The sequence below is a fragment of the Sabethes cyaneus genome, chromosome 3 (genome assembly GCF_943734655.1).
Source record: "Sabethes cyaneus chromosome 3, idSabCyanKW18_F2, whole genome shotgun sequence".
Lineage (NCBI taxonomy): Eukaryota > Metazoa > Arthropoda > Insecta > Diptera > Culicidae > Sabethes > Sabethes cyaneus.
The window spans coordinates 164,565,571-164,577,530 of NC_071355.1; the positions used below are offsets into that span (position 1 = coordinate 164,565,571).

The following is an 11,960-nucleotide window of genomic DNA, read 5'->3' on the forward strand; positions in this document are numbered from 1 at the left end:
ACAAAAAAATAATATCAAAATTTTACTCCTTTAAGATCAAAAGAATAACTGCTTGTGTTATTTGAATAACAAAGCAATAACATGACTGTATTTATCAGAGTTTAGAATAACATGTTTTAGTATTATTAAGGTATTGAATAACAAATGCAGTAGCATATAAGATATTAAAAAATCATTTTATAAAATATTTATAATTTAAAATCTCTTTAATCAATAAAATAAAATTTTATGAAATATATCGAATGTCATTTTAAGGCCAAAATAAGACATGATAACAAAATCAGTTATTAAACTCATCTTACAACCACTGTTTTAACCTTCCTAGTGCATTGGGGTCGTTTTCGACCCATCGGCATACTTACAAAGCTTGATACTCAGTAACGGTACGAGCTAGAGACTTGAAATTTTCTGACTTTTCCTAACTTTGGAAAATTAGCATTGTGGGGGAGTTTCAGCTTTCAGCGACATCTAGAAGAGCCACAGCAAAAAAAGTTACATATTATGCATTAAGGGTCGAAAACGACCCAAGTTTTGAAATTGCTCTCATTCATCCATTTTCAATCCGAATTTCGTTTTCTTTACCTCGTTTGAAAGATATGGCCAAAAACTAGCACCCAAGGTATGTTGGGGAATATTTGTTGACTGATGGCCACTTCTGCGTCTGTTCCGGACCACCCACTACCAGGTCCCGGGGAACATTTTTATATTTTGAGATAATTCATTTTGCGGCACATCAAATCACATTGGCTTGATAAAATAAGACTAGTGGAAGTACAATGGGGACATTTTGGACCCGAATGGCCATTTCCCCATCGGTTACGGAACATCCGGTACCTGGTTTTTGAGGCCATTTTTGAGTTTTAGGATGATTTCTATTGCGGCACGTCAAATTTCATCTCATTGATAACATATGACTATTGAAAGTATAATAAACACATGTTGAAGGCAAATGGCCACATCAGCATCGGTCCTGGAACATCCGGTACCCGGTTTTTGGGGACATTTTTGTATTTTAGGATAACTCATAATGCGACATATCAAATCACATCGGCTTGATAAAATAAGACTGATGGAAGTAAAACAATGTCATTTAGAAGCCAAATGGCCACTTTACCATCGGTACTGGGTCATCCGGTACCAGTTTCGGGGGACATATTTGGCTTTTGAGATAATTCACCATGCGGCACCTCAAATCACATCGCGTTGATAAAATAACAACAATGGAAGTATAATGGGGCGTCAGTCGCATATAATCCGGTACCCGGTATTTATAATGAACCGTAAAACGGGGTAACTCGGGGCAGATGAATTACCCTGTAATCCAAAAATGTCCCCAAAACCCGGATACCGGATAGTCCGGAACCGATGGTGAAATGGTAATTTTGGCTCCAAAATTTTTCCATTGTACTTCCATTAGTGTTATTTCATCAAGCCAATGTGATTTGATGTGGCGCATGATGAATTATCCTATCCAAAAATGTTCTCATAAACCGTGCACCCGATGTTCCGGAACCGATGATGAAATGGCCATTTGTCTTCAAATGGTCCCCATAGCTCTTGTAACTGTTTTATTTGATCAAGGCGTTGTGATTTGATGTGCCGCAAGATGATTTATTTCATAATCCAAAAAAAAAACCGGCGGAACCAGGTACCGGATGTTGCGGAACCGATGGTAAAATGGCCATTTGGCTTCTAAATGACCTTATTTTATTTTCATCAGTCTTATTTAATCAAGCCGATGTGATTTGATGTGTCGCAAGATGGGTTATCCTAAAATACAAAAATGGCCCCAAAACCCGGGTACCGGATGTTCCGGGACCAATGCTGATGTAGCCATTTGCCTTCAAAATGTCTTTATTATACTTTCAATAGTCTTACGTTATCAAGCTGATGTAATTTGACGTGTCGCAAGATAAATCATCCTAAAATTTAAAATTGTCCTCAAAAACCGGGTACCGGATGTTCCAGAACCAATGAGGAAATGGCCGCTTGGGTTCAAAATGTTCCCATTGTACTTCCATTAATCTTATTTTATCAAGCCAATGTGATTTGATGTGCCGCAAAATGAATTATCTCAAAATCTCCGGGACCTGGTAGTGGGTGATCCGGAACAGACGCAGAAGTGGCCATCAGTCAACAAATATTCCCCAACATACCTTGGGTGCTAGTTTTTGGCCATATCTTTCAAACGAGGTAAAGAAAACGAAATTCGGATTGAAAATGGATGAATGAGAGCAATTTCAAAACTTGGGTCGTTTTCGACCCTTAATGCATAATATGTAACTTTTTTCTAATGCATTAGGAAGGTTAAATATCTACTCAATAACAAAATGTGTTATCAATGTATCTCCATATCTATTCAATAACAAAATATACGATTATAACACAGTTTGATATTGTTTTTATATTGTTTTGCTCTTCGCTCCTGCTCGGGCTGGTCGAGCCATCGTGCACGTTGGGTCCCCCCTATTCCTGGTGCCGGTGGGATTGTTGAAGAGGACTATTTTCGTCGCACTGTCCGGCATCCTTACGACGTGTCCGGCCAACCGTAGCCTGCTAACTTTCGCTAGACGACGTTTGACGCCTCTCTGTCGGTTCCTTTTTGGTTTTGGTCCTCGGTTTTGGGGACCTACCTCCCTTTTGTCAACCCCCAGTGCTGACTCGCTTATGTCAAGGAACATGTGTGCCAAGATTTTTGGAGAATGGTCGAGGCGTTCTGGAGTTATGGCGGAACATGCAAACATACTCACGCTCACATATACAAATATATATAACTTATAGATGATTATGTGTTGAATCATTGTTATGTAATTAGTGCACTGTGTTTCATTTATTAATAACTGATGTTTTGTTTATTTACAGTATTACACACATCGGCCAGCCTAGCGTTAAATGAGAGTTGGGATCCCGACGTGCGGTAAGTTAATTAATGTAAATTATTTTTCTTGTTACAAACGCTGCTGCTTAAGGCGGAACCGAAAGTGGCTAACGTTATTGTGTTAGTGCGACAAACACTGTACTGCACATCTCATGTGTTCGTTAAAAACCTAAACGTTTATTTGAATATTGCATTAGTATTGGTAATATATGTCAAATAGCGGAGCTTGCAAACATAAACAGCTGATCCGCAGCCAACCGCACTGACTATAAACATTCCGAAAAAGGGTTTGTTTTCTTTATCAAGGCATTCCGATTCAATCAAAATTAACAGCAGCAACTGAATAATGCGTAGGATCACTAGGATGTTTAATTAATCCGCTTGCATCGGATTGCGTTTTTGATTCCTGCGTTTGCGTTTTGCTTGTTTATTTCACTCTAAGCTCATCAATGCGGCGAAAGTTGAAAGCTCTTTAAAAGCTCATTGATGTGACGAAAGTTTGATACTGTGTTGCTGCTTTTTCCGAAATCGCTAGTTCAACGAAATATGTGCGTAACCAAATATCTATTAACTAATTCCAAATTATACATTGGTCGCTTTTATGAACACGTAATGTTCGATATGTTCAGTTAAATTTATTTTCCATTAGCAATTATGTTTTGCTGAGCGTTTATTGATACACAGCAGATCGATAAATTGAATTACAAGTTTTAGGACATTATAACAGCGCTGGAAGCACTGATTCCGTGGCAAAAGCGTGCTCTGCCAATACAGATGCATTTTTAAGGCGCAAAACAATACATGCTTCGAATGGTAGCCATTTATTCAGCCATCTTTGAGCCACTTTCGGTTTCCCCTTAATATGATTTTGCAAACATGTGGTTTTCCTAATGGATGGCTTCAGTATATTTTTGTATAGCCAATTTCACACTTAAGCTACATTGACGTTATATATTTCTCGAGCCCTTTAAATTGATTCCAAAATCCTCGAAGCTGTCTTCTCGCATGCCAGTGACAAACGTCAAGATTTCTACCCTTAGTTACTTACTTCCAAATCAATCCAATCGGTCTTAGGGTGCTATCCTCCAGCATCCCTAACACCTTCACCCATGACAGCTTCGTTGACAGTCACTGGTGTGCCCAAAGGTGGGGCACCACAATTTGAAATTATTCACTTCCTTTGGAAAATGGGTATTTTTGGCAGTATTATGTTCAGAATGCTTTTTTTTCGGAAGAAACACGTATACCTAGTTGCATATATATATTATATTTGAAGTTTTCTTGGCTCAAACATGTTTTGTAGAATCAGCGCTCCACCTCTAAGCACGCCAGTGCTAGCAGTACTCATTCAAAAATTGTGAGATCTGTTACGAAGTGTATGGGCTCGATTGGGCTCAATAGGGATTTCATCCAACATTTACGTAACATAACTAACCTTTGGAAAGTTTACTTGCTCGTCTAATCACAAACGTACAATCAAGTTGTATCAGCCATGTTTTTTATTTTGACAGACTTTATGATGAGCCGAGCTGCTTTTCTGTTGCGAAGGGTTAAGGCCTCTACCACAGCTCTGCGGTTAACGGCGATGTTGCCGATGTTATCAGTAAGGCCTAAATGTATTTCAAGTGAGACCTCATGATAATGACACTTCTTTGCACACTCGATCTTTGTGAATAGTAAGTTTGACAGACCGTTGCTCTGCTGCTTTTAATTTGTAATATCTCACTCACTATCTTAATCCTTGAAGCGGAACCGTTAAGGGTGACACTTATCAGCTTAAACAATAAGCTTCTAACAATAACTTATCAGCTTAATCAATTTCATTGGGAAATCATAATTACACAATCTTCCCTAACTCATTTCTCAACAATTCTTCAAAAACAATTTCTTGTAATAGCCTCGATAATTTCTACATGCGGGGCGATGATTCTTGTAAACACGACATATGAGCCTCTCCAACCAATTCATTACTATTTATCAAAAGGAACCGATGGAGTTTCAAAAATTTTGCGATATTCCGCGCCGTTCAATTACCTCGTCGTTCTCCAGATTGATTTAAGTCCAGGTATTCCATTCTAAGCTGCTTTAACCCGCGGATCCCTTAGCTTGGTAACGAGTTGCTAGATATATGCAAAAGTGTACATAATGACGACACGCGTCTAATCGTTACTAGTTAGTAGTATTACTCAATTTGTCATACTGTTTTTATTGGAAACAGATGAAGTTTTGATTTATAACTTTTAAACTATCAAAAATGTGGTAGCGAAACTATTTTTGACATCCAAAAGGCAGAGAAAGTAAAGTACCTGCAAGTTTCTACTTGTTTATAGCGCAGATTTATCTGAAACAAACGTGCAAATAACTTGTTCGAGACTTCGATTTGTTTTAATAGGAAATAATTATGTTACATCTTCGGCCATTGTTTATAACTAAGCTCATTGTTACATTTTAGAGACGACATGGAAATGATGCTGAACAAAATTGTTCCGGAAGGACTCCCTTACCGCCATTCCTGCGAAGGCCCCGATGATATGGTAAGTGCGCGAATGAATAGTCACAATGATAATTGTAATCCTTTTTGGTGTTATTGTAAATCATGTCGAGCAGCTTAGACAATGTCGAGTCGAGCGTAATTTTCCGCATTAAAGAGTGAGGTTTTTCTTACTGGGCGTTCACCTCATTGTCAGTCAAGTTACGCACTTCACCGAATTGCATCAAGTTTGACTTCTATAATACCAAAATAGACTTCAATAATACCAAAAAAGAAAAATGACACTCGACTCGATAATGTAATAGGGTTCAATATTATCAATCGTAATCATGAATAGAAGAAGAAGACGAGCTATTAATTTATGTTTTAAAATTAAGTTTAATTATATCTGAAACAACATGATATTACAATACAATAGCATTTAATTTGTGGTCTTAACGCATTTTAATAATTGCACCCGTGTTTCAGCCCGCCCACGTGAAGGCCTGTTTTCTCGGCAGCTCTCTGACAATCCCGATCACTGATGGTAAACTGTCACTCGGCACGTGGCAGGGCGTGTGGCTGTGTGAGCACCGTGATCATGCTGGTTCGCGCAAGCTGGTGATAACGCTGTCCGGCTGCCCTCGCGACTCAGCCCGGAGTCCACTCTCGCCGGTATCGCCAATTGCATCCACTTCCAGTTAGGGACGGCCTCGCTCTGCTCGCGATAGTCGGTAATCGTGGGTTAGAGCGGTGCTCTGCTGTAAGTTTCATACTGATAAGCGTCATTATACTATTGGGATTAACCTTGGTGCAAGGTTATAAAAAAGGAACCTATAAATAATTATGTTAATTATAAAGTCAAAAGAGGATACAGAGAAAAATACAGTGCAGATAATTGAAAACAGATTTTAATGAGCAGATAACAGACAAGGCTTTAGGCAGATGGAGAAAGATTCATACTAATAATATCCTAAATTATTAGATATGAAGCAACAGAGAAGCAAAAACATAGTTTGATTTAACATTTATATTACAATTGTAGCTTTAGATATATAACAAATAGAAATCGCTAAACAAATTTCATATAACAAATCGCAATGATAATAGCATTTAAGATGTCTACTTGGAAGCTAATTCAGATAAACAGCTCGGTCAAAGGAACTAATTTTTATCAACATAGGAAAACACATTTTTTTATTTTTACTATTTTTAATAACCGGAACTGTAGAGGAAATAGAGAAACTAATGAATAGCAAAAAAACCAAAACAGAAAGAAATAGAGAGGATATATTTTTGTTTACATTTTTATCACACTTCATTTTCATTTTTGTCAAAAAGTAAAACTAAAATAAAAATAGGGCTAATAGGCTGAACCAACGCGTACACGAGTGCACAAAATGAAAAAAAAAAACTAGAATATAAAATCATACCGATACTACCATATACATACACTCATGTCGAAGATAAATCAAGTTCATCTCTATCATGAGTTTTGATTAATTACTACTAGTAACAGGTCACCGTTACTCTGACACTAGGATCAAGCGCTTTTATTTGTTTTTGCGTATGCTCTGCTAAGTGATATACTTTGAATTTATATAGATTTTGTTCGGTCATGAAGCATCGATACGGCAGAGTAGACAACAATTGCAATCCGTTTATTATCACTGATGGCCACGGAAGTTGGCAACGGAAGCTGTGCAGCAAAATCGTCGATTGTATTATATAGCGATTAGGAGTTTAGCATGTTTTAAAAGCATCTAATTGTTTTTAGCTTTCATCATGTAAGTTAAGTTACGTAACGGGACATGCGTATCGTTGGGCGGACCATAAAGCAAATGAGGCAGCATTACGTTTTTGTGCCTCAGGGAACAGTACCGGGATTGCGTGAGAGCGCACCATAAAAAGGTTGATGGATTTTGTACATATAGGGGTAGTATTGTTATTTACGATGAAGCGATAAATTGTTGATTTTATTGTTTAATTCATGTCCTATTGTCCGGGTTTATAATACTGTATCAGTTAAAGGAGATGAGGGTATTTTTTACTTAATTTTTTTTAACGAACAGTTGAATGATTTAGTAGTGACGGGAGTAAGAGGATGTCTGTAGGGATAAAGTAATATCAGTTCATTAGTAAGGGTAATTTATTGATAATTATTTTTTGTGACACGTGAAAACTATCTTGTCGATTGCACAATTTTTGAATTTCTCAATGAATTGATTTCTAGACACAACAATTTGATTTTAGTAAATTTTACAATTATTTTGACTGTTTTATTTTGAAAAATAACATTTTCAAACAATGTTCATTTGTATATTTTAAAAATTTGGACCGAAAATTTAGGCTCAAATAAATGATTGATTCTATAAATTATTTAAAATTTTGAGCCTAGGAGACTTTACTGTTTGTTATTTCAGTAGTAAAACACCTTTGAACACCCTTGCATTCGAAACTGTTCTAGTAGTCATCATCATAATAGATTCACCATCAGCAGAAACATCCATTGTAGAGTGTGTAATACTATATATCAAAAAGCAAATTGCAGTTGCATTTTCTGCAATGTATATCCAAGAACAGAAATTAAAACGTCTTCTTTCGGAAAACATGTTAGGCAAATTAAGAAAGAAAATAAATCTTTTGCACATTACAATCGCTTCAAAATTAAAATGAAAAAGAAAAAAGGAAATGCCATTAGAGCGAGAAATACACACAATGGAAAAATAAGCATAGAGACAACCATTCCTTGTCCATCCTTTTCTATAATGTATCAAGTTGTGAGAAAGTTTGTATTTTTTACAAAAGTAAAGTATAAAACCAAAAAAAATGAATCGATATATTTTGTTAAAAATAACATTTTTTAGTGATTTTTGTAGCACGAGTCGAAAAATGGAACCAACGCAATAGTTACTATTACTTGTTAATTTTCAACTTAAGGGCGATAGAGACTTCGTATAATTTTGACGCATGTTAAAAAAAGCTAATCACGAAAAGAGCAATTAATTAGTTTGTAAGACACAACATCCATTTTAACAGCGATTTAACCGTTTGCTTTTTTGACGAATATCATAATTTAGTATCCTTCAATTAACTATCGTGAATTGAACGGGGCAACAGGATTTCGTAAAAGTTGAACATTGTTAAACAAATTGCAATCCAAGTCTTCCAAAACGAGAGTCTCTTCCCCCTCGTTCTGAAGACACCACGTGCAATGGTTTTTATTCTAACTTTCTGGGTGTAATATTTTACTTTGCTCTAATCAAAAGACCGACTCATCATCTTTCAAACTACGATTTTTTGGAAACTGATGTCGTCGGCCCGTAATTTTATTGCCAAGTGTTTCGTAAATCCTGTTGCTCTGGAATACAACATTTTTCATTCGATAATTTTCCTCTATTCTCCTATTCAATGGTAGATTCCAATTGCACAATACATCATACTACTAATCAGTCCAACCAAACCGAAGCCGTATTTTTCGGTGAAACCAAAAAGCGGTTGGTTTCATTTGTAACCGATACCACGCATTAAAAATAACAACATAACATTAATCACACCAGAGCACTGTTAAAGAAATATCACTAGAGGCTAAAAACTTCATCAACATTCACAATCGAATTGTTAGTAAATGTATATCGATTTAGCTGAGGAGCAACGTTGACAGAAAACCCCAAATATATAATAGAAGACAAGCCAACCAGAATCCATTCCCACGAGGACGTAAGATCCAAATTTAGGAAAGAAATGTTACAGACAATGGCTTTATTCGTCAAAAAAAAAAGAGAAAAACCGATATTGGTCGATTTTTGCTACCAAACAGTTTTGTATACTAAACCAGAGAAATAACACACGTGCAAAATTTCCGCCCCCTTTGTAGTATAATTGTATGCTTCAGGAGTGTATTTATTAGAAGACACGTATTTTTGTGTAAAACGACACCCGTCACCAGCGCCAACACAATGTCACAAACCGTCAGCAGATGTTACCGGAGCAGTAGCATTTTATGCATCTATAGGATGGAAAAGTAACCATCAGCTCAATACACGATTTATTCCCTCGTAGCTAGAAGCTGTACTAACGAAAATGTTAACAATCGTGTATCTAATTGTGCTTGATTCGAGCTGCAGTAAAAAAAGCGTAACCATACCGTCTCAACGATATTTAGAGAAAATAAAATATTTAGGCACTTTTTATACATTCTCCTTCATTCGGATTATATTTCAGTAAACGGATCTTTTCCGCACCGTTTACATCCATTTTGCTACGCTGCTTACTATTAGACAGATAGCTAGGAGCCTCTTTTTTGAGTAAAAGGAAAGGTATCACTTCGATCTGGTTGGATATATGCACGCGTAAAGATACGCGTTTTCCGCGGTAATCGTCATATCGTGATCGTGCATTGCATCGAGTTTTAAATCGCTTGAACTGGATCATTGGACTGCGCCGAACATTACTCGTTAATTAATGTACCTACCATCTCAGAGGTCTCAAATCAACCGGAACAACATATGTGCATTCCAAGTATATTTCCAATTCTTATTGCGTAATTATCCATTATAAAAAAATGCGGCATTGAACTAATACTTTAAAAACAGGGGGCGTTTGATACTCTGTTTCTTCAAATAGCTTTTAAATAAAAGTTCCTTGCTAATTACACTAATATCAGTGGTGATCGGAACGAAACAATGTAGTATGCGGATTTAAATTTCAAATAGTCGTCATTCAAATTTTAGATTTTAAAAGCTGTTTTTGTTCTCAAAATAGGGTTGCCAAGTCAAAGTTTGCCAAAATTACAAAAACCGGCCGGTCGATCCTGCCTTCAAAATGCAAGGGGGGGTGGTAGCATATTAGACATTTCGCCTGGAATGTGCGTTAATGACATATTATTTGAGTATTCGTATTCGTCGAAAGTCACTTGACAGTTTCCCATGTAAATGGGATGAGAAGTCAGTTATGACAGTCGCAACCATAACGAACATTGAATGGATTATTGAAAATAGCTAGTTATAGAGTTACAACTACTTACTTCTGACGCTAGTGGACAATTTAATGTATATTACCGCAAGAAGCAAAGTAATGTCACTGCAAAACTGGCTGTCCTTAATGATCTACTGCTCTGGATTGCTAATAAATTTATCCGAAAATTTAACAAATCAGGTTAAAAGTAAAAATCCGGCTTCATATGTCGAAAAACCGGCCTTTTTGCAGAATTGACCGGCCACCGGCTTTGCAAGTGAAAAACCGGTCGGACCGGCCAAAAACCGGCCACTTGGCAACCCTATCTCAAAATAATAATTCTGTTCATGAAAATGTATTCATTTCATCAGAACACAACCTTAAATTTTCTAACAATTTTAGCGTTTGGAATAGGAGTTTGCTGCCGGTGGAAGCATAACTGTCCCATGTTACATTTGGTCATTTTCGACATTTTGTTGTCTAACGTTATAATTATATATATACTAGCTGACCCGACAAACTTCGTATTGCCACAAATTAACCTGTGTTGTACATAAATCATGAATCTCGGATGATCTTTGTCACTTCTCGAGTTTTGCAAGCCCCCCAGTGGGCGGCGCTTCCGACGGCGGGTCACCGGCAACATTCGCGACCGGCTCGTCCTGAATGATCTAGAGTTACTATAGATAGTTTTTGTGGTCTTGTTATTGATTAATGTTTTATGGAAGAGTCTCGAATTTCTCGAGTTGGATTAGTTTTTGAGTTTCGCAAAAATTTCTGTTTTATTTGTATGAGAGTCCATATCCCCCTACCACAGGGGTGAGAGGTCTCTAACTATCATAAAATAAATTCAAGACTCAAAAATCTCCTACATGCTAAATTTGGTTCCATTTGCTTGATTAGTACTCAAATTATAAGGAAATTTGTATTTCATTTGTATGGAAGCCCACCCTCTTAAAAGGGAAAGGGGTCGTAATACACCACAGAAAAAAAATTCTGCCATCTAAAACTCTCACATGCCAAATTTGGTTCCATTTGCTTGATTAGTTCTAAAGTTATGAGCAAATTTGTATTTCGTTTGAATGGGAGCCCCCCCCCCCTCCTAAAAAGGTAAGAAGTCCTAATTCATCATGGGAAAAATGGTTGCCTCCAAAAACACCCACATGCCAAATATGGTTCCATTTGCTTGATTAGTTCTCGAATTATGAGGAAATTTGTATTTCATTTGTGTAGAAGCCCCCCCTCTTGAAGTGTGGAAGGATCCTAATTCACCGTAGAAAATATTTTTGCCTCCAAAAACCTCCACATGCCGAATTTGGTTCTATTTGCTTGATTAGTTCTCGAGTTATGGGGAAATTTGTATTTCATTTGTATTGGAGCCCCCCCTCCTAATGTGGGAAGAGGTCCTAATTCATCACAGAAAAAATTCTTGCCTCCAAAAACACCTACACGCCAAATTTGGTTCCATTTGCTGGATTAGTTCTCGAGTTATGAGGAAATTTGTATTTCGTTTGTATAGGACCCCCCTCCTAAAGTGGGGAGGGGTCCCAATTCATCATTGAAAAAAAAAATTGTCTCCAAAAACACACACATGCCAAATTTGGTTCAATTCGCTTGATTAGTTCTCGAGTTATGAGGAAATTTGTATTTCATTTG

General features: G+C 37.0%; 1 protein-coding gene across 1 annotated transcript in view; it reads left to right on the plus strand.

Annotated features, from left to right (window-relative positions):
* LOC128741264 (UPF0047 protein YjbQ) overlaps positions 1–11,089 on the plus strand; it is a 66,165-nt gene extending 55,076 nt beyond the window's left edge. The window contains exons 2-4 of the mRNA XM_053836946.1: positions 2,863–2,917; positions 5,331–5,412; positions 5,838–11,089. Coding sequence (XP_053692921.1) covers positions 2,863–2,917; positions 5,331–5,412; positions 5,838–6,053 — 353 coding nt within the window. The 3' untranslated portion in view covers positions 6,054–11,089. The remainder of the gene's footprint in view (positions 1–2,862; positions 2,918–5,330; positions 5,413–5,837) is intronic.
* Positions 11,090–11,960: the final 871 nt, after the last annotated feature.